Source organism: Sceloporus occidentalis, unplaced genomic scaffold (assembly GCF_023333645.1).
Source record: "Sceloporus occidentalis isolate IW3139 unplaced genomic scaffold, rSceOcc1.0.p SCAF_501, whole genome shotgun sequence".
Lineage (NCBI taxonomy): Eukaryota > Metazoa > Chordata > Lepidosauria > Squamata > Phrynosomatidae > Sceloporus > Sceloporus occidentalis.
Genome location: NW_028317481.1, coordinates 23,314 through 47,053, shown reverse-complemented (window position 1 = coordinate 47,053; position 23,740 = coordinate 23,314). Strand labels below are relative to the sequence as shown.

Genomic DNA, 23,740 nt, shown 5'->3' with positions numbered 1-23,740 from the left:
ACATCGCTTTGATGTTCCGTTCCTGTCAGTAAGTGTTTGGCAAGCTCGCTGCGACCACCGCCGACACCTCCTCCCGCTAACCGTCTGCGTCTGGACAGGAGCTTCAAGTTCCTCAAATAAACACTTTTCGAAGGTGAGAATAAAGGGCGGGAATGCTGCTCTCGTGTTCGGTTGGTTGCTTTTACTGTCGATCAAACTCATCAAAGGCAGGGGTCGTGGCCGCTTTGATGCCAACCAAAAGAAACAAATAGGGGGAAAAAACAAGCGGCAGGACAAAGGAGTGCACTAGCTGGCCAATCGAATACGAGGGGCGGGACTTTCCATCAGGAGAGGGAGGCGGGAGAAGAAGAAAAAAATTAGGATCTTGCTAAACAATTGGGAAACAGAGCGTCTGCTCACCCTGCGGGAACGTACCACTTAAGAAAGAGGGGGTAGTTCTGGAAAAAATACTTCCCGTTCAGCGAACGCCTTTATATTTTTCATGGAAATGTAACGCGTTAAAACAGTAAATAATAAAAGTCTTCTGGTTTGGCGGCACGCAGGCGCCATTCGCTAGTCTCCCGGACGGGCAGTTGGGCTCGCCTAGAGGCGCGGGCTGCTGGGTAGGGCTGCGCTGCGAGTGACAGGACAGGACAGGCACGAGGCAAGATGGCGGCCGTGTGTGAGCGCGCAATGGCCGCCCCTGCAGAGTAGGAGGAGGAGGCGGCGGTGAGGGGAGGAGTAACGCGAGCTTTGTTCCCCTCGCAGCCCGGGCGGGGAGGAGGCCGTCGCCGCTGCAGCATATCGCGCCTTTAGCTGCGGCGGGTGTTCACCTTGTTTCCACCCGTTTCTTGCTGTGTGACCGGGGGTTTGGGAACTGGGACCCCCCGGCCGGGCCATGAAGAGCCCGGGGCCCCCGGAGCCGTGACGCGTGTCCCGCCGCCGCCTCCCTCCGGAGCCCCTTGTATGGCGGATATGGCCCCGGCCCTGACCGAAGCCGCCACCGAAGCTCACCACAGGCTGAAGCTAGCCGCATCGTCTCCCGCTTCGACGCCCTCCGTCACCCAGCCCGAGCCGCTGCTGCCCGTGTGGAAACCGCCCGAGCTGAACGGGGTGCGGCCGGGTGCACGTCGGAGGCCGCCAAACTCAGGGACCCCCCTCCTGCTGCTGCGGCGAAGCAGCCTCAACGTAGGCCGGGAGAGCCCGATCGAGGGCCTGGTGCGCAGGGCAGGGCCGAACGGGGAGCCCTCACCCTGGGAGGGGAAGGAGCTGCGCGCGATGGAGGCCCCCGGGCCGCATGGTGGAGAGGAACCCCCGGTTTCGCTGTGTGTACGGGAGGATCCCCCGTTTTGCCCGAAGGAGGAGACCCCTGCGCCGGAGTGCTTGCAGGAGGGGCCCCAAGCCCCGGTGTGTCTGCGAGAGGAGCCCCTGTGCCCGCTGAGGACGGCCCGCATGTGCAGCCGGCAGCAGGATCTGGGAGCCCGTGCCAGGAAGCTGTGTCGGCGGCTCCAGGTGATCCAGGCCAAGCAGGTAGAGAGGCATGTCCGGCAGCAGCTGTCGGGACTGGCGGAGCTGCTCTCGGATAGAGGGGCGACTGACCTGTCCGGGTCTTCCCAGTTAGAACTGGAGCGGCTGGCGGAGAGTTCCACGGCCAGGCTGCGGGCGGCGCAGGGAGGCTTCGACTCGGACGCCACGGAGAGCAGCTCGGGAAGCGAGAGTGACTGCGAGGATCCGGCCGTCCGGCCTGCGGGAGAGCAGCGCCTGGCTGCGGGGTAAGTGCACGCAGTCTCTGCCCTTATAGTGGCCAAGCTACCCACCTGCACGACAGGTTTCCCCGCCGAGGCTGATAGGAGCGTTGCTGGCCGCTGGCGTGTGTTGCTGGTCACTGGCGTGTGTTGCTGGTCACTAGCGTGTCACACGCGTACGTTCACTTATTCTGTATTATGTCTGTAACGCCGGCATTCAGGTTTCTGTGAGAACACTTTTGTGTACGGAGCGCGGCTCGTAAAGAAGTGAATTCCAGCCGCGGCCCCCGTGTCACCGCGGTGTGAAATCCGCTGCCCCGTTTACATGCCCGGTAGCAATGTGTTGAAATGGCCCATCTGGGGCACTTGGCTTGGTGCGTGGAAACGCTATCTGTTACCGGGGTCAGACGGGGACCCAGAACTGCGCTGTCTGTGGCAGCTGTACAGACTTTGGCAACTAAATGGGGAGGAAAAAGGCGCAGGCTTTATTTGCTCCTTGTGCCACGTTAAGCTGCCTGTACGTTGTGTTCTGCGTGTGGTAATGGTACCTGCTCTTGGACGGCCCTCTGGGACCGGGCCCTTATCGTACGAACGGCCAATGGCACGCCTCGCTAAGGGCAGCCCCACCGCGTATGGGAGCGTTTACTGCACACATTCCATATGCTCCGCGCTGCTACTGGTTACCACAGGTATAGGCGCTTTCACCTCCGCCGGTGGGGATCACGGGCCAGTGGGGAGCGCACCGGAATCTTCTGTGTCTGCCGGGCTTGGCAGGTATGTGGCGATTGGCACAGTCATGCAGAAGAAGCCGTGGCCCCCAGGATCCCCCGTCTTAGGAAGCGATTGAGGTTAATACTCTCAACATGCCCACCATTCAGCTATCCATCCGTACCAGTGCGTACCCACGCTCACTTTTCCCACCTGTGCTCAAGGAGGGCTAATGTGTAGCCTCGTTATCCAAAGCTGATTTCCCCGGGGCGTTTGTGTTGTGGTTTGTAAAGGCGTTTACCTGAAGCCAGGCGCGGGCAGTTACCTGCTCGCTTGTCTGTATAGCTTTACCCTGATTGGCTGGTTAAATGCTCACCTGTGGCGGTATTATACAGGCGCTCTTCGGAGTTTAATCCTATAATCGTGGTATTTGTGTACGTTGTGTATACGGACATGAGCTGGTGGATGCTCCCGGTGTACCGGTAATCTCCCCCCTCCCCCAGCAGTCTATAGATGAATCTAAAGCGGTTCTATAATTGGTGGTGGTTGTCCTTCCAATACGCGCAATCACCGGGACCTCATCCTCCAGGAACATTTCCATGAATATTCTGTGCCGTCTGCTTTCTGGACGGGGGCCGTGTACACCGCCATGGCTGTGGGTGGGATCGTGGTGCTAACGTGGTTGTTAGCCTGCGGGTCACTGCTAGACTTTGTGGCTCTCCTGTAACGCGTCGTACAGCTCCAGGAAGGAAATGCTGCAGAGCGAGTTAATGTGCTGGATAGTGAGGGGGGTTTTTGGGGGGTATTTTTATTGTAGCTGGAGTTTTTTGGGTGGATTGCAGTGCATTTTGCTGCATGTTTTGTGCAACTTGTTTCTTCCTGGCTGTGTCTGCCCGACCCTGGAAGCTGTGGAATGTAAACCTGCACATTCTCAGTAGCCTCTCCCATCGAAGCAGCAGCCAATGACGTGTGAGAGAAAGTGACAGCATACATGTGATTGGCTGCTGTTACTGCCAATGATTAGACGCGCGTGCGACATGCATACTGCAGTATACTTCCTGCGCTCACTACAGGCAGCAGGGGGAGGAGTTGCGTGGAGGCGGGCTCTCGAGTTCTATTTGCATACATCAGAGGACTTTAACTGCTCAAGGAAGTAAATCCGCCACCCGGGGAAGGTGTGTGAATGTAAGCCTCACGGCCGAAACAGAGAAACTCCTGTAAAAGTGCCGGGAATACAGGGACTGCGTCGGGAGAGTTGGGTTTTGGCAGGGCCCGGGCTCGTGGTATGGCTGCCACGCTGAGCGCACAGTGCCCGCGGTATTTGGAACGCTTCTTGGATTCTCCATTCAGTCTTAAACAGACTTGTGCAGCAAGTGTTATTCAGGAGGAACCGAGAGGGTTGTAGATAAGTGGAACTGCCTCCCAGCAGAAGTGACAAATACAGTTGGGTATAATACAGCTTTAAACAATTCCATTGGCTTGTAGCTTTTCTTAGTGGATTTGCTTATAATGGCTGAGATGAGACCCGTGTGACGTCTTTCGGAGAGATTTATTCTATTGTTAGTAGTAGTATTGTAGCTGGCTGCCCAGCGGGGCCCCTGGGGGGGGTGTTGCCCTGCGGGGGTGATTTGCACAGGAATGGTCTGGGCACCCTGCGGCCACACGGTTAATGTTAAACACGGCTATGACCCCTTATCTGCACCACCCCCGCGGAGCACTGGGGGCACGATCTGCTGAAACGTGTACAGGAAGTGGGTTCTGACTTCCTGCTGGTCTCACAGGAGGGTTCCGGTGCCGACTAACACGGGATGACGGGGATCAAATGCCCCAGCTGGGGTATATTGGGGTATATGCGGATGTCCGGGCGCTCAGTTCGGTGACATCATAAACTGTAAAAATCCGAAAAATATAAAAAACCGCCATAAATATAAATCGTTTTTGGAACGGCGAGGTCGCCTCCGCTGCGTTTCACGAGGCTGGTGCGTAAAGAGTATTATTACATATATGGCGGCATTGAGTGATTTTTGACCCGTCTGTGGTTGCGCCGCGTGGTCATGTGACTTAGACTCCATTTCTAACATCCTGAGTTATTTTATTTTCTGGTCCATATAATAACATTTAGGTGACTTTTTCCTTCTGTAGGACCCCCCTTAACTTATTTGCCTGTGTTGGTAGAAGGGGAGGGGGACGAACAAGTACCGGCGCTGGTGTGTTCTGTGCATGCGCCGGGGTTACGGCTGTACCGCCAGGGCCGGTTCAGTATAAACCGTTAACGGTGATTCTTATCAGGGTCTTTGTTGCGATTTGTTCGCTTTGGTTTATATTTGCCCTTTGATGGTTTCCCCGGCGGGGTCATGTGATTTAAAGGGAAGCTCCAGCTCAGCCGGGCGGCGAGCGGTCATGTGATTTAAAGGGAAGCTCCAGCTCTGGCGAGCGGTCATGTGATTTAAAGGGAAGCTCCAGCTCTGGCGAGCGGTCATGTGATTTAAAGGGAAGCTCCAGCTCTGCCGCGCGGCGAGCGGTCATGTGATTTAAAGGGAAGCTCTAGCTCTGCCGCGCGGCGAGCGGTCATGTGATTTAAAGGGAAGCTCTCAGTGAGCTCTTTGTTAAAGTTGGGAGAAGCTTTGTGTAGGGAGGCCTCGTCGGGCTGCTTTGTGTCTATAGAGAGGAGCAGACAGACGCGCTTGGCGGCATTTAATGGGTTAAAACGTCGTAAACCCCCCCCACACACACACAACTTGTGACATGGAGTAGCAGCTTCTTTCAACAAAACTACTGATGTGCGCATCCGAAGGGTTAATTCCAAAGTAATGAGCGGGAAATGCCCTCTATGAAAGGATCCGGTATCTAAAGCCTGGTCGGCAGCGTTAGGTGTGTGTATATAATATATACAGTGTGTGTGTGTGTGTGTGTGTGTATATATATATATATATCTCACGCGCTCGCTCTCCTCCGCTGTGCCGTTCGCTTGTCTTTTTTGTGATTTGACCTAAAAGTAGAAACCGGATTGCCGGAATCGGCGCGTTGGGCCGGCCGCACCCCGCGGGTTCATCTGTCCCGCTGTATCCGACGCTGAGCGCTCATCGCTTACTTCTGTCTGGCTCCCCACTTTTCACATGAATGGACGCGCCTATAATAACACAATATATAATAATATTAAATGCTCTCCTTTGGAACAATTACCGCCCCCCCCCAGGACAATGGATGCCGCTGTTCTCGTGGCGTTTGGACCGGCCGCCTGCGCTCAGGGGCATCGCTTTCTGCAGGAGTCGGGATTGGCTGTTTTGCTGTGAAATGTTCCCTGATGTATTGAGAAGGGGGGGGGGGGGGGCGGCGGCACGGTAAGCGGACGGCACTGTACGGTGTGATGTGCATTGAGACGGGGCGGTAAGCGGACGGCACTGTACGGTGTGATGTGCATTGAGACGGGGCGGTAAGCGGACGGCACTGTACGGTGTGTGTGATGTGCATTGAGACGGGGCGGTAAGCGGACGGCACTGTACGGTGTGATGTGCAGTGAGACGGGGCGGTAAGCGGACGGCACTGTACGGTGTGATGTGCAGTGAGACGGGGCGGTAAGCGGATCCCGCGCCGGTTTTGTTCGCATTTCGCAGGCCGGTCCCGTTAGTCGTCCGTTGGCTTTTTCTGCACCTGCGAGGAGACGGAGATTACCGATCCGCCTGCTGTGTATCCGAGAGCGCGGCCCGGGCCGGATGTTTATATAGGAGGGGCCCCTGTATTGTGTGGCCCCTTTAGGTGGTATTTGGTTTGTTGGCTGTTTGGCCTGAGGGCTCCCGGTGGGCTTGTCTTGGCTTCACGAGAATCTTAAATGGGTAAACTTGGCCAGTTGGTGGGCACAGGGTGCCCCGCGTACAGCCTCCTACCTCTATGAATCGCCCCGAAGCCGGGCAAATCCCGGGGGTTGTTTAAAGGCCAGCGAGTGCCGGGGGTCTACACTGCGGGGCTCAGACCTTCCCTCTCTCTCCCCAGGTGTAAGCAGCGTGCGGACTGGAGGTGGACGGTGGAGAGGGCGGCCATCATCTGCCGCTGGACCTGGTTACAGGCGCAGGTGTCTGACCTCGAGTTCCGGATACGGCAGCAGACTGAGATCTACAAACAGATCCGGTGTACCAAGGTAAAGGGTTAACCCGGGGGCCAGCCAATCATTTACCATGCAGCTACCCCGCCCCCGGATTCTACGCCCAATAAGGGGCACATTCTGCCTTCTGTAGTGAGCCTGCGCTTGGCGTCGGTGGCCGGGGGTCCTGTGTGTGGTAGGTGTAGGATAAGGAGGATGAATATGGGGGTTTGCCGGGTTGGGGGGCGCAGAAGTTCTCTGAAGAGAGGGATAGCACTGACAAGAAACATGGCCACTGCGTGACGAGCGCACAATCCGCTTCGGGGAGCAGCCCGGGGTCAGTAACGCCACGGCGTGGGAAAGATATGCAGCGGCGCTCAGAAACCCGAATCCAATCCGCCAATGGAAAAATCTCATTCACTGGAATCCGACGTTTGATTGGATATCGCCGGCGTGTGCCGGGCGCCATCTAGTGGTGGTTTTTGGTTTTGCGTTTGTCCGATCCTCGTTTCTTGCTGTGTATTGCGTGTTTAGTAACGGGTTTCCGTTTCCGTTTCCGTTGCAGGGTGGTGTTGTTCTCGGGGATTGTGCCCAGTCTGAGGACGGATCGAATCGGCCCGCAGGAGGTGTGAGAAGCGGCCGCCTGCCTCCCTCGTGTTCCCTGTCTGCCGGCCGAGTCCCTTCCGGGGAAGGTCCGGGTACCGAGGTGGCCAGCGGCTCCCGCTGGGACCCCACCCCCCACAAACAGGTTGGTGCGGGGGGCAGCTGAATTACTCGCCTCCCAGCTGTAACCAGCACTCCTTTCTAAATATCTTTGGGTCGATTTAACGTTAAATCGCGTACCGAGTAGCTTTGTGGGGGATTTCCTTTTTTGCCGCATACTCGGTTACTTTTGTTCGTCCTCCGTTACTGGTTTTAAGGCCTGGAGCGTAGAACTCTCTGCTTTTAGTGTCTTGCTTTGAGGCATTTTGTTATATTTTGCCTTGATGTTCACTTTATATTGGATTGAGATGCAGCCAACACACAGCTACCCTGAATATATAATATGTATGGAGCGGACCAGCCTCCCAGCAGAAGTGGTAGAGGGTAATACAGTGAGGGGATTAAACATGCGCGGGATGGACATACGGCTCCTGAATCTAAGACGAGACCGACGACTGATTAAGGTTTGAGTCTTTACAGCAAGAGAAACGGGCGACTGGATGGGGGCCGGATGGGTGAGAAGTTTGCAGAATTCAGGATCCCCGTCCGTCCTGCTTAGCAGCGAGGTGGCTTCATGTCATGTTACATAATCCATCTTTACGCAATCCGGGTTTTTCTGACTTCATGGGATTCTCCGTGTCTAAAGTAAAGCTTTTAGCTAAAAAAGAAACACATTTCAGTAACTTTAATCTGGCTTCCAAGATACAGACTTCATTTCTGACGTTCTGCGTCCCTCCAGTTTATTTTACAGACCTATAACTAACCCCGGGGGGGGGGGGGTCACGTTGGGGCAAGAAATGGATTGCCGTAGATGATGGCTTTCAGGCACCGATCGGAGAACTCTCCTTGGCCAATAATGGCTTAATGGGACGAGGGCCCCAAATCTAGGCCGGTGACTTCAGAGATGCGAGGGTGGCCGCTGGGTTCATGGATCGGTGATTAATGGCTGTCATTGATAGGAGTGGCAGTTCTCATTACCGCCCCCCCCAGGACGTGCTTAGTAAAGCCGGATGAGTTTAGGAGACCCTGCGCCGTTCTCTTAATCCCGCTGTGTGCCGGCCACAGATGCCCTTGCTGCACTCCGATTAATTGTAAGCTCTTCTGCCACACATTTGTTCTTTGTGTTATATGCTTGTAAGCAGTCAGTGTGTAACAATTGTTGCAGAATTTTGCAAAAATAGTAATTTCGATTGTTTTCTTGCAATATTATACATATTATTGATAATCCTGTACTGGAGACCTGGAAGTCTCGTGAAGTCGCATGCAGCCGGATCGTGTAAATGTCTACGCTCCGCGTATAAAAAGCGCCAAATGGCCCCAAATACCCCCATGCAAAATATGCCTGTTTGGGGAAATACTCTGGCTTCACGTACGGCGCGCGTTGATCTGAGCACTGGATTTACTGCAGGGATTCACACAGGGAGCGGGGGCTTAAGGGGACCCTGCAAAACTGTATGGGGGGTCCTACTCTGCACTCGTGGTGGGACCCGGCTCACTGTTTGAATGATAGACGCGGGGAATGCCCCTGGAAGGTGCTGATCCTAGCCAGAGCCCGGCGCTTGTGGAATTTACACCCAGGAAGCTCATCCTGTTACTTGCTCCCCTCAGCGTTTAGTTAACGTGCGCCCTGAGCTGTGTGTTGCTCGGAGGGCATTTTCCGAAGCTCTTTGCCGCTGACCCGGGGAGCTCTGCGCGGGCCGGGGTAATTCTCACAGCCCTTCTGGGTTTCCAGCAATGTCTAAGGGATATCAGTAAGGTTTGAATGTTCAGCTGTTTTCGTGCCGCCTTTGGGCAGCCCGCTGTACGTTTTATTAATTCTCCGTCCTTTCTTGCAGTGTTCCCGCCTCACCCAATCTGTTGAAAATGTTACGTGTCAAAAGCCAACCGCTACACCCGCATGTGAATCCCACGGATCCCAAAAACCGTCTCGTCAAGTCAACGGACTCGTCAATTGGTTAGTGTCTCAGGTTCCTCGCGACCCTTAAAGGGTTAAGGCATTAATGTCGCCGGCTTCTCACTTGGCGGCTGACGCTTCTGCTTAACGTGTCTTAAACGTGGCCGTCCTCTGCTCATTAAATGTCTGCGTATAACGCGTCCAAATTAGTAGGAGATACCTGGACCCGATCCCTGATAGATATATGTGTATGTATATATATAGATATATGTATATATATGTGTGTGTGTGTGTGTGTGTATATATATATCTGATATACAGATACCGTATTGACTCGGTTATAGGCCGTGCCTATATATAATATAAGCCTCGCACACACAAATATGTTCTATGGAAAGCATGTCCTGCGCTTTGTTCCGTTACACGTGGATTATCACATGTAGCGTTTGGGAATTAAGCACACGTTGCATGTCTCTGTCCGCGGAGCCCGTCACGGGCCGGGCGACTTCACCGTTTGATTTCACTGATGCATTGTAATTATTTCGGGAGGTGACATTACGGCGTTCCCCTTCGTTGTATGTGGGTAATGGGCTGTTCCAACGTGTGAATAGAGGGGATTATGATTCTATCTGCCCCAGAATCTTGATCAATTCTGCCTTTCCTTTCACTAAAACACCCACAATTCCCTGATCATTTTCTGCCATTGCTTCCTGTGCCTTATAATGAATTCACACCATTGCGTTCCCTTCTTTGTCCCCTGCGCCTTGCGAACATGCTCTCTGCCTACTGCAGCTTCCTTCTACGCCGTAGCCAGCAGCCTTGCATGTCCTCTTACCCTTGGATTGTCCTCCTCTGCCCGGGGTGAAGATTCGGCTGCCGGTACCGCTGTAGGCGGTCGGGGGGTGGCTTCGCATCGCGTGGTTTCTTACTGTTTGGCGTCTTTTTGGCCCCGGTCGGTCTTGGAATTTGCCCGCTTTTCGCCTGCAGATCCCATCAGAGGGCGCAGCGTTTCGATCTCCAGGAAAGCGTTTTCTGGGGTTTATAATGTGGCCCCCTGTTCGGCCTGAAAGGTCACTCGACCCCAGTCTTTCTATTAGGCGCTGAAGTACGTTGCCGCTTTGCTGGATCGACCGCTGTGGTGTTTAGAATCCCTGCATGCAGTCAGGTGGGGCTAGTTGAACATTGACCCACCTTTGTTAAAGGAAGTCCTTCAGTTGTGGCCCCTCGCTAGCCAGGGAGGCCTTTAGTCCTCTGCCTGCCGCAGATATTGTAAGCCGGGGCTGGTGGATGATACGAGAAACCTGTATACGGAATAACCCGTTTCATGTCCATCCTTTTATTTCGAGGCCCCGAAGCTTGTAAAGAAGTTCGGCTTCTGGTGGCCAAATCTGGGAGCTTTAGGCTAATATTGGTATTTTGTGTAGCCAGAAAAATCTGAATCAATAACGATCTAAAACGGCGCCAAAAGTTCAGAGTCTTGTCCACCCGGCTGCTAACGGCAAACCTGGCCATGGCCATTAACCATCTGGCGATCCCAGTATTGGTGGTTGGGGTGATGGGAGTTGGTGTGCTCCCTCCGTCCAGCCTTCATGCGCGCCTTTTCTTTGTTATAAAGCGAGTGTTTTGGTTCCCTTCGCAGCCTTCGGCAAATATCTCGCTGCTTGCAGCGAGCGCCTGTGCTTCGGATTAGCTCCGGCGCGATATTCATCCTCGTGAAAAGGAAACCTAATGGGACTGGTGATAGGCGATATGGGGGGCGTATCGCGTAATCCATCGGGGGTCTAAACATAGAAAAAAAGGTTCACTCAATGAATGTGATCTGCCGGGGGGGGGGGGTTGTGTGCGTTTGGGGTAAATGTAAAACGTGGTTATCGGCGCATGTTACGGGGTCTGCTCTTATAAACAAGCCTGAGACCCTCGTAGAATTTATAAATATGTATAGATGTTCAGAGTTTGCCGTTTAGGTACGATTGGGATTTAATGAACTGATTAAAGGTCGGGGGGGGCGGTTGGATTTTGGTTGAGGTTTCTGGCGAGATTTCCCCCAAACGTCGATGGTTTCAGGATATTTTGGCTTTGTTTCAATTTAGACCTTTTACTGTGCAGTGGATACTAGTAGCTGGCTGGTTGCCACCGGGCTGCCGTGACCCCTGGCGCCGGCTGGTTGTTGCCGTGACCCCTGGCGCCGGCTGGTTGTTGCCATGACCCCTGGCGCTGGCTGGTTGTTGCCGTTGGCGCCGGCTGGTTGTTGCCGTTGGCGCCGGCTGGTTGTTGCCGTTGGCGCCGGCTGGTTGTTGCCGTTGGCGCCGGCTGGTTGTTGCCGTTGGCGCCGGCTGGTTGTTGCCGTTGGCGCCGGCTGGTTGTTGCCGTGACCCCTGGCGCCGGCTGGTTGTTGCCGTTGGCGCCGGCTGGTATGTAGTGCAGTTTTTTTCAGGTGTCGTGTACTCTCGTTGCAGCGTGCGCTCCGGCCCGTCGTGTAACGGCTCCGCGGGGGATTTGGATCCGGACGAGGCGTTGGGCAAGAAACGTCGCGCCGCCGGCCTTCCCGCCTCAGCACTTACAGACTCCGGCTGCGTGGCTGCGAGAACGCGACCTCTCCGCGGGTACAAGAAGCGGCGGCTCGTCCGATCCAGCGCTGTGTCGTCCCTGAGCCGGAAGGTGAGCCCTGGGGGGGATTAAGCGGTAAGAACGCTGTATCTCAAAATGCTGGTTTTAAGGTGTAAGAATTCCTGTTACTTTAATGTGAAGTTCAGCCGCGTTTAATAACTGCTGCCCCCCCCTTACCAAATACCCCTAGGCAGTCATTTTTAGGGTTAATGGGGATTTCATTCATATTTTCACTTAATGCAATTTTTTGTCGGTAACCTAGAAGTTTATATTTCCTGGCATATAGTGGCCGTACACATGGGGTGTTGCTCCTCCTTAGGGACAAGGATCTGAAATACAAAGAGTTAAAACCCTCCCCTTCACTAACTCCTCCTCTTCCTTACCCATAAGACCACACGGACCAAACACAGCCAGTTCTTCCTTGTCACGGACGGATGTGTAGTTCGGTGGGGCACACGGGTTGTGTCCAGGGGGATCCCTCCTCCGATTGCTCTCCGGGTGGTGAGCAGAGTGAGGTAGGAAGATGCGCATCGGCGGATGTTATGGAACAGAATAAGCCGGCAAGGGAAGGAGCAGTAGCACAGCGGTGGGACGCACACCCGGGAGGCGTTGCATTCTGCCGAAGATCTGATCGTGTTACAGAGCATGCGCGGATCCGATCTTCAGGGCACAAAATTTAAATTTAAGATGTGCAGTCCAGTCTGACAGCAGCGGGGCTGGGTCTGTACTGGATATCCGTGGCACCAACCCCCCACACGGATTGAGGCCTTTTAAGGTATGATTAATTCATCTTAATCTTAAAAAAAGCCTCTGCCCTGTAACATTTTTTTCTAAAGATTAAGGCTCCTTTTAAGTCCAAATATGTTTTGTGCACCCCCTTGCCGGACGGCTGAATAAAGGAGTTAGCAATCCTTGCCCAGATTAATTGCTCAGGACATGCAGTTTCTGGGTGTTGGCTTCTAGACATCTTTGCCCGTAACCATTCAAGACTGCGTCTGTTTTTGCTTTGGAACCCAAGTTTGATAGACTCATTCACGTTGGTTCCTGAATCTGTTGTCCTCGGGGGAGATTACCGGGGAGTTAGCCTATGGCCATAATCTCGGTAGCTAAACAGGCTTGGGCCTGGTTAATTTCCACCAGGGAATACCAGGTGTTTCGGGCTCATCTTGTGAGGAGTCAGAGGATAAAACTTCCTTCCTCCACAAGAGCTTTGGAAGTTTTATAAGAACTCTCCAGACGATTACAAGAGGTAGTCCGTGAGAAGCATCCCAAGGATTTTGCATGTTGCCTAAGAGGAGTCTGTTCCAATCCTCAGCATTCCAGTGCAAGTAGCATTGTCTGGCGCTTCAGTGGCTAGATCTCTAGGCATCTGGTAACAGGCATTAGGCCTGCGGCCGTACCGCCCTGTATGCACCTGATCTCGTCTGATCTCAGTAGCCAAGCAGGGTTGGGCTTGGTTAGCACTTGGATGGGAGTACTTCCTGTCGAGGGAACCGGATACAGAAGTCTCTAGCCAATTTAGGAAACTGAGCCTTTTATAATTGTCGTATCTGCCAAAGAATCAGTGGCCAGGACAGCATCTATGTCGGCTTTGTTTGTTTTAACATTTGTAAGGCATAAGCTGTTTAGACAATTGGATCCCGAGGATCATTGCAGACGGAAATAATTTCAGGCAATAAATGCATTGTCACCAAGTATGGAACAAAGTGCGGACGATTTGCCTTTAAATGGCCAACACAAGCCACATTCTTGTGAAACATCACTCACATCATCACTGGGATCGTTTCGTTTCTCAAGCCAGTTAGTGAATGTGAAAGAGTTGCCAGTTCAGCTGTCTTAAACCTGCAGACGTGGGATATCTAAAACTGTCTCATGTGCAACCCTTCTAAAAGAATGAATCCTAAACGTTCAGAATTTTTACTCCAGGCTGTTCCTGGTCACGAACCAGTTGGATCCTTCAGTCCAGTTTTAATATGGTCTAGGCCTGTATTCTATACAAGCATTTTAGAATGAAATCTATCCTCACAGTCAGCCAACTACTGAACAAGGAGATTACATGGTGACCATGGCCCTGAAGGATGCTCATGTGCATGCGCCTATTGCAGTTGAATCCAGTAAATTCCTCAGGCTCTCTATAAGGAACGGGCCGAGAATTCTCCATTTCCAGTTTGGGTCTCTCAACTTTCAGAGTATAAGGTATCCGGGTCATCCCATCCCTGGACGACTTTCAGCTCTGGCCTTCGTTCTCATGAAGATGGCATTGTTTCCCCATTGGCAGAGCGCATCAAGCAAGAGTACGCTTCCCCAGGATGAGAAGACCAGATGGAACAGGCCTTTTCAACTTTTTTTATTAGGCACATAATTTTGTAGACAAAGACAGGACAAAAGGTTTCAGTAACATCCTAAGAACAAGAGCCTAGACTAATTCTGATGGAATTGGTGGTCGGCTGCAATGGTTCATACAGATGTTTTGATCATAAAAAGTCCAACCTTATTTTTTTCTAAGTATGCAGTTCTTGCGGCTGATAGTGGACTCCTCCCTATGGCTCTTTATTCCATATCAAAGATCAGAAAAGTAAGAAGGGTTGTGTCAGCTTTGCAACAAAATCATACCTGGCCCTTTAGAAAAGCTATGAGCTTCTTGGGCATTCTGACGATTTGTATCCCTGCAGTAAGCTGCTCCAAGGCACTGTGGCAGGATGGCCCGGTTACAATCTAGAAACTCCAATACCAACAGAATAAAAGCAAAATGTGGTTTATTGTAGCTTTCTTTGAGGTCCACAGTATTGCGCCTCACAGTGTAAATAAATGAAACAAAAACAAATCGTACTCCATCTTGGAGACTACCTATACAAACCGACCAGCTAATCCTGTCCCAGTCGTAAAGGAACTCTGGCTTTACTGCCTCTCTCCCTGTTTTCAGAAAACTAATGCCTCTAACGGCCACCCTTTAAATGTCTCAGTGCAGATTAATTGGATCCACCGGCTGACTTCCAGCAATTAACCCCCCCATGCTAGGAATATAGAGCGCCCATCTTGCCACTGATATAGACAGACTCTGTTACCTTGCCACTGTTAGGGATATTAATGAGACAAAATAGGCAAAACCAATATTTTATCGCACACGCAAAATAACGACGCTATCAAATATTGTAGAACCACATCCACAATATTAATTTAAGGAGATACCCTATATTTTATCTCCGATCCTAAATTCTTTCAGATCGCCGAAAATTATAATTCAAATTAGATAGATATCGCCACGATAGTCAATCAAAATATTTATTTATTGTGAATACAATTTATAAAATCTATATATGGGTCACACAGTGCATGATATAAAACACAACGTTCTTAAAACATGTCAAAATTGAATCAATTCAAATACAATATATTATCGATAGTTATCAATATGAATTAGTACTATATGAGTCTAACACACAATTAATTTCCATTCCACTCAGCAACCAAAAATTTATAATAATCAGGGCAGTAATAAAAATATCACTCTCTCTAATATTAGTTCAATTAATATAACAAATTAAAAACTAATTTAATAATGTCTACGAGTATTAGTGAAATTCCTAATAGATGCAAATGATGTCAAACTTCATCTATAGGTAAAAATACCTTTTCATTATTGTTATTATCACGGGTTATAAGCTGCAGTCTCACAAGCCGCCATATACAATAATGCAATATAGTACTTCCCAGAAACAGGGAATTCTATACGAAGAAGACAAAATTCACCTCTATTCAGAATAATAAAACAATTATATTTACCACCACTTGTTGCTGTTGTCCAACTGGTACTTGTAGAAGTTAATCCAGGTTCATTGGCAAGAAATTAAGTGGAAAAGAAAATAACTTTCTACCAGTTATATAGGTTATAACTCAAAGTAACTCCAAGAGTGAAATATGGTGCCAGGATCTTAAGATTCCAATTCTCTGGGGTAAATTTGGTGAATAAGTCCGTCCGGGTCTGTCTGTTTCAGGGTGCGATTTTTTTTTTATTTTTTTTTTTTAAGGTCCGTTCTTTTTTTTCTAATTATCCAAGACATAAGCTTAAAAACAGAGCTTATTATCATAGCCTCCACCTCTTGATTGGAATTCTCCAATCATAACGGTGGGTTTTACCCATTAAAATTAGGATTTCTACTCATATTTACACCGTTGTAATTTCTTAATTTACCTGTGAGAGACGCTCTGGTCTAAGAATTAACTTAAAACCGTTACATATGTGTTTGGAATTTATCCTTGGTCACCCTAATCGCCAGGTGTTACCTCCTAGATAGTAACTCAGGCCTTGGTAGTCTTACGACGTATCCCCCATTCCAAGTTCCATTTCTAAAGATATGCAGTGTCTTCTCCTTAACTTTCTCATGGAAGATAACATTAATTGTATCATACATACTGAAACATCTATATACATGAATACTCCTTTGTTCTCAATTATAGAGGGAACAAACACAAAAAGAAATCATCACTACATGATTAAGTAAAATAAAATGGCTCTGACTCCATTTTGTGTTCATGTAAAGTACAGAATATATGGAATACATGTTTTCTATCATAAAATATCTGACACCACAGCACATATAAGGCCACTTCAATGGGACATCCTTGGGCATTTGTCCCAGAAATAAGATCTGGACATCGACTTCAGTGTCCAAGCCCAATTAAACTGGTGGAAGAGGACAGATCGTCTCAGCAAGGGTCTTTCTTTTATCAACATCTGTGGATCACTCTGACCACAGATGCCTTAAACAGGCTGGGGAGCTCATTTTGGTTACCTCTTCAGGCAGGGCAAGCGGTCACTAACAATCTTACCCAGTCCTCAAATTATCAAGATCTTTAAGCATTTTTTTTATTTATTTTTTTGGCCCTCACGTAGTTCAGTCCTTGGCTAAAAGGGAAGGCTGTAAGAATCCAATGCGACTACGTTACCACAATATCATATATCAACAGACAGGGCGGCACCCGGATTCCAAAACTTCAGGCCTTTTCGGAAGAAGTCATGGAATGGGCTCAACAAAACCACAAGATTTGTCAGCCACGCGTTTCAGGGGAAGGGCCAATTGTATTGCGGACTACATCAGCAGATCGGATTTGTTCCCTAGACAAAAGAATCTTCTCCATCCTGGTTCTAGTTTGGTCTTCCAGGTTTCAACATTGTGGCAATCAGAGACAACAGCAATCTTCTGGGTTTTAGCCAGTGATATGGAGATTCAGGATGGCTTACTTTTTTCCTCCGTTCGCTATGATCCCACGTGTCCTCCTCAAGATTCGAACGGACTAGGCCAGGGTCTTAACATCTATCCCATATTGGCCAATACAGACTTAGTTCTCAGAGCTATACAATATGGCCTCGAGTTTGGGAGCTGCCATTTTTGTCCCAGCTGGTGGAGAACAGAATTCCTTCAGATGGTCATTTTGATGGCCTAGCTTTGGCGAGGGTTATCCTTAGAGGTAAAGGACTTTCCCATGCCAATGCTGAGGTCCTCCTTATTCGGAGGTTTCAGGTTTGGAGGAAATTGGAGGACCTTAGCAGGTCTTAATGTGTCAACCTCAAAAGGGCTAGTATCGGCCCTCAGTATTTTTCTCTTTTCGGATTTGGCCTTGTATGTTCTGATCAGGCATTTCTTTAAGCGGCAACTATTCGGCAACCTCCAGTCAGTCTCATTTTTTTCCTTCCTGGGTTTTTGACCTTGATTTTACTAGCTCTCTATTCTGTACCCTTCGAACCGCTGGAAGAAGTCTTTGTCACTGAAGATGACATTGTTGGTGACTCTTACTTCAGCAGGGCAACTGGGTAACTACTAGCTCTGTCTTCAGCTGCTATGGTCACCATTTTTCCATCAGGTATTTCCAGAGGAGACAATGGCACAATGGGATGTCCAAAGAGCTCTAGACATTTCTACAGATCGCACCACTGCTTTCCGCTATACGGATCAATTGTTTGTCCTTTTTTTTTTTTTTTTTTTTTTTTTTTTTTGGTAGATATTCAGATCATGCTAGCCATCTTGACTTAGCTTACAGTGACCATTTGACTAGCTCACTCAAGCAGCAGGCAAGCCATCTTGTCCCATGTTTTGACTCGCTCCACACGAGCTATGTCTGGGTCTAGGTTTGGGAAGTCGATCTCATCTCCTGAAGATAAATGTGTAAGGCAGCTACCCGGTGTTCCTTCGATACATTTGTCCAGCATTACTTACTAGACATCTTCTCCTCCTCTGTGGCATTTTTTCTGGCGCAGGATGCCCCAGTCAGTGGCCTCTGAAGTATTCCCCTCCCATTCGGTTATCTTGCTATATCCCATGTGTACGGCCGCTATATGCCAGGAAAAACAGGAATTTTACTCACCGTAAATTCTTTTCCTTAATATAGTGGCAGTGCATGTTTCCCTCCCTCATGTCTACCATTAAAGATATTTTTCAAGCATGTTTGTATTCTTGGTACTTACTGGCTGTGTTTGGTCCGTGTGGTCTTATGGGTAAGGAAGAGGAGGAGTTAGGGAAGGGGGAGGGTTTTAACTCTTTGTATTTCAGATCCTTGTCCCTAAGGAAGAGCAACACCCCATGTGTACTGCCACTATATTAAGGAAAAAGTGAATTTACGGTGAGTAAAATTCCTGTTTTTTGCGTTATTTTGATAATTAACAGTTTGTTTTTCCTTGAATAGCCGCAGAAGCTGCTGTCTGTGAAGTGCGGCTGCGAGGCCCCCGCCGCGTGTATTTTGTGCGGCTGTAAAACCCTCGCAAAAGATGCGGACCCCGGCTGTATGAGGACGAGAGAGCAGATGGCACTGACGGACCCCGCTTTCCACCCCATCCTTTCCTTCCCTCACGGTAAGTGAATGCGGCCTGACCAACAACCAACCCCCCCCCCCCCCCCCGGCTCGTTGTGTTAGGGATATTAATGAGACAAAATAGGCAAAACCAATATTTTATCGCACACGCAAAATAACGACGCTACCAAATATTGTAGGACCACATCCGCAATATTAATTTAAGGAGATACCCTATATTTTATCTCCGATCCTAAATTCTTTCAGATCGCCGAAAATTATAATTCAAATTAGATAGATATCGCCACGATAGTCAATCAAATATTATTTATTGTAAACACAATTTATAAAATATATATGAGTCACACAGTGCATGATATAAAACACAAAATTCTTAACATGTCAAAAATAAATCAATTCAAATACAATATATTATCGATAGTTATCAATATGAATTATTACTTTGAGTCTAACACACAATTAATTTCCAGTCCACTCAGCAACCAAAATGATAATAATCAGGGCAGTAATAAAAAGATCACTAACTCTATTATATATTAGTTCTACTAAATATGGCATTAAAAGTAATTTAATAATGTCTAAGAGTGTTAGTGAGATTTTAATAGATGCAAATAATGCCAAACTTCATCTACAGGTAAAATACCTTTTACATCATTGTCATTATCACAGGTTATAAGCTGCAGTCTCACAAGCCGTCATATACAATAATGTCATATACAATAATGTCATATACAATAACGTCCTATACAATAACGTCCTATACAATAACGTCCTATACAATAACGTCATATACAATAACGTCATATACTATGTCATATACAATAACGTCATATACTATAACGTCCTATACAATAACGTCATATACAATAAATGTCATATACTATTTCCCAGAAACATAGAAACAGGGAATTCTATACGAAGAAGACAAAATTCACCTCTATTCAGAATAATAAAACCATTATAATTACCACCACTTGTTGCTGTGGTCCGACCGGTCCTCGTAGAAATTAATCCAGGTTCAGTGGCAAGAAATTAACTATATAACTTTTTTCTAAAAGTTATATAGGTTAGAACTCCAAATAAGAGTAAAAATATGGTGCCAGAATCTTAAGATTCCAATTCTCTGGGGTACATTTGGTGAATGAGTCCGTCGGGGTCTGTCTGTTTCAGGGTGCCTTCGTTTCAGGGTGAGTCTTAGGGTGAGTCCCTTAAATTATTAAAGACCTAAGCTTTTAAAGACCGGGCTCATTATCATAGCCTCCACCTCTTGATTGGAATTCTCCAATAATAACGGTGGGTTTTACCCATTATAATTAGGACTTCTACTCATATTTACACCGTTGTAATTTCTTAATTTACCTGCGAGAGACGCTCTGGTCTAAGAATTAACTTAAGACCGTTACATATGTGTTTGGAATTCATCCATGGTCCCCTTATCGTTAGATGTTACCTCCTAGATAGTAAATGAGGTCTCTGTAGTCACCCATATCTCCAGACGTTGCCTCCTAGGTAGTAAATTAGGTTTTGGGGGTCTTACGACGTATCCCCCATTCCAAGTTACATTCCTAAGGATATGCAGCGTCTACTCCTTAACTTTCTCATGGGAGATAACGTTAATTGGATCATATATACTGAAGCATCATTATACTGAATACTCCTTTGTTCTCAATTATAGAGGAACAAAGACAGAGAAATAATCACTATATGATTAAATAAAATAAAGTGGCTCTGACTCCATTTTGTGCTCATGTAAAATACAGAATATATAGAATGCATGTTTTCTATCATAAAATATCTGGCAGTTGTGAGGGACGCTGGGGGGGGTGATTTGGTTCGGTGTCACGGGGGATACGGAAGCTTTCAGGGGGTTTAACGCAGCTCTGCTTTTTTCAGACACATCCCTTAACTTGCACTTTGAAGCTTTGCTGAAAGATGATCGGCGGTTCCGGCTCGGCCACGGGCTCAGGGCTCTGAAGCTCTCCCAGCTTAACAAAAAGCCGCTGGACAGAGGGAAGAAAGAACCGCAGAGCCCCGCGGCGGACCCTGCACCCGGTAAGTGCCGCGAGACCCCAATGTGTGGCTGCTGTTCACTTATGGAAGACTTGGAGAGCTTCCAGGGTCGCCCCCCGTGAACAACTGCTGCAGGAAGAGCTTGATCAACTATAACCCCCCCCCCCCGTATAATGTATAGATAAATCAGTGACCGGCCCCCTGTATAATGTATAGATAAATCAGTGCCCGGCCCCCTGTATAATGTATAGATAAATCAGTGAGCCGGCCCCCTGTATAATGTATAGGTAAATCAGTGAGCCGGCCCCCTGTATAATGTATAGATAAATCAGTGACCGGCCCCCTGTATAATGTATAGATAAATCAGTGACCGGCCCCCTGTATAATGTATAGATAAATCAGCGAGCCGGCCCCCTGTATAATGTATAGATAAATCAGTGGCCGGCCCCCTGTATAATGTATAGATAAATCAGTGAGCCGGCCCCCTGTATAATGTATAGGTAAATCAGTGAGCCGGCCCCCTGTATAATGTATAGGTAAATCAGTGAGCCGGCCCCCTGTATAATGAATAGGTAAATCAGTGTAACCTGTTGAATTCTACATTATGCAGGGCCGGCTCAGCCCTTCTTGCCTGTGAACCCTGTCCATGTTGGCCCTTCGTAATTAATAGTGAATAAAGTATTGAAACAAACTCTCCGTTTAGTGAATAATTGCCTCAGACGTGTTGATCTCCACTCTCCTTGTCCTTGCTGAGTGTGTATTAGCGATTGGCGTTTTCGGTAATACTCGGCTGAGCGGCGGATCTCTGCGCTTCTGTTTACTCCCGATTTATGCCTTGATTCTGCTTTCACTTCTTGTCTGTCTTAAAGATGGCCTTCTCACAGCTCCTGATTAATCCAGCAGGTTATTCACACGGGGGACTCGACCGAGAGAAGCTTTGTCTGTATCGCCTGGAGACGTGGCAGCGGAACTCCGATAGAGTCCGGTCCCAGCTCAGAAGATCCGCTCCGTTTTCCGCCTCCCAAGGTGAGTAATAAGCCTTTAGCTGCGCTTAGAATACCTGTCCCTCCTTAATAGCCGCTGCTAGCAGGATCTTAAATGTTTTACCCTTTGATGTATTGTGCAGGGTCCCTGTTGAAAGAGGAGCGGCCGCACAAAGCGTTCTCCAGCCATGTATCCACCACCCCTTCCAGACCGAGCTCCATGTGCCACCCGCTGTCCTCTCTCCCCGACACCTCTCCTGCCTCATCTGCCGGCTCAGCGGTAAGACGCGCGTCCTCGGAGGGGGTTTCACCCGACGATCCGCTCGACAGCCGGCTTTCGTTGCTTATAACTACGTTTTCATCCCTTCTGCAGAACATTAAAAGGAAAAGAGTGGAGAATTCGTACGACATCAATAACATCGTCATCCCCATGTCCATGGCGGCAGCCGCTCGGGTGGAGAAGCTGCAGTACAAGGAGATCCTGACTCCGAGGTATCTGCTCCGCGGGGGCCGGAACGCACTCTGGGGAATCTTATCTGCTGTGTAAACCAGAAGCGTCACAAAGTATCACAATAATCGGGTTTTTCGTAGACGTTTCTACGCCGATGGATTCTGAAATGTTTGCAGATTATAGGAAGTGTCTGATTATAAAACGAATTCTTTCTCCCCCCCCCCAAACAGCTGGCGCGTCCTGGACTCTGTGGAGAGAGACGCGTTCCTGGAGGCCGATCCGCAGGTAACTGTCCGTCGAGAGCGTTCTTTGGCCTCTTTACGCAGATGTGAGGCTCTATGTAGACGGGGCTGACTCTTCGCTTCTTTACGAACATGCGCTTCGTCCGCTTCCCTATATCGTTGGAGAAGTAGAGACTTTTAAATGTCCGGATGATGCCGCATGGGGTCAATGTCTGACACGGAGACAAATGTGCTTGAATGCGTTCCGGTTCCGGGTGTTTACGGTCCGCTCACTTGCCGGTGATTTTATTTCGCAGCTGGAAGATCTGTCTGACGAGACGTATCTGAATCGCCACAACGCGCACGAGGAGCAGGAACGATCTCGCTGGGATTCCTGGGCTTCGATGTACCCCCAGAGACGCGGCAGCAGGTATGGGGGTCCGGCGAGCAGAATTTCTGTGAGGGGTCCTTTCTTGCCAGTGTCCCGCAGTACGGCAGCTGTCAGAAAAGTAAAATAAAGTAATGCAGCCGTGTTGGGGCATACAGAGAATTGTAACCATTAGGGGGGGTAATGCCTGCAGCCCCCGGCGCTGGCTTCCTGGTTCCTCTCGCCAGTTGTAGAAACCGGTAGATGGTGAACGTTATAACACAGAAGAACGTGGAATGGCTGTAAGAGCGAACGCCTCGGGCTCCTCGTTGGGGGTATAAATGCCAAGTGAGGGTTGATACGGTTCGCGCTGCGGCATGTTTGGGTACTTCAGCCATTTTCCTGTCTCTATAGATCTTCCAACAGGTCAGACGGCCGCTGGACCCCGCAGCCCCCTTCCCACAGCCAGGGGTCACTTCAGCCAGCATCTCCGGATGTCGGATTCCAGAGCCTTAATGATGTCCCGCTTACCCTGACATCCACTGCACCCGACAGCCCAGAGCCTTACAGCACAGTCCCGTGCCTCTCCTTCCGGAACAGGACCAGAGTGTTCTCCTGGAGCGAAGAGACGCGGTCCTCCACCCCGGAGCTTCCCGATGAAGAAGAGCAGGTGGGTTTCCGACAAGGACTCTCCAACCCGTGGCTGTAGATTGTCAGCTCTGGAGTTCACATCCTTTGCGCCGGCGACGTTCTGCAATAAGCCCCGTTTACCTGAGCGTTGGGAAGATGGCCGCTAAGCCGTTGGTTGTCACGTCTTCAGTGACGCGGCTGTCGGAAATGTACATTCTTGCGCTAACGCTCTGTCTCCGTTTATTTCAGGCCGTTCTGCCGTGGGAGCGCCGCGCATTTCCCCTCTCGGACAGAGACTTGCGAGCGCTGCAGGAATTGCCTGAAACCCCCACCAGAGGCAGAAGCAAGCAGCCCCCGGACGTCACGTGGCCCCCGCCAGACCAGCCCGGTCCACAAACTGAAAACACAGACTTTGGCGCGTCAACAGAAAACCTCGGCCCTCCTTCCAAAGACCCCCCTCTCCCCAACAGCATTTCGGTGGTTCGTTTCCGCGCCAACAGCGGCGATAAAATCGCGAGCTTGGAGTACTTCCCAGCCAGGCCGGTCACCAAGAGATGA

General features: G+C 49.5%; 1 protein-coding gene across 1 annotated transcript; it reads left to right on the top strand.

Moving 5' to 3' along the window:
• The first annotated feature begins 954 nt into the window (after window positions 1–954).
• LOC149271503 (KAT8 regulatory NSL complex subunit 1-like) lies at window positions 955–23,740 on the top strand. The gene is made up of 15 exons (XM_089507385.1): window positions 955–1,092; window positions 1,372–1,741; window positions 6,413–6,567; window positions 7,076–7,258; window positions 9,048–9,166; window positions 11,563–11,764; window positions 18,395–18,560; window positions 20,414–20,572; window positions 21,431–21,556; window positions 21,657–21,744; window positions 21,844–22,005; window positions 22,195–22,249; window positions 22,503–22,615; window positions 22,967–23,222; window positions 23,432–23,740. The coding sequence occupies exons 1-15, from the start codon at window positions 955–957 to the stop codon at window positions 23,738–23,740; spliced, it is 2,601 nt and encodes an 866-aa protein (XP_089363511.1).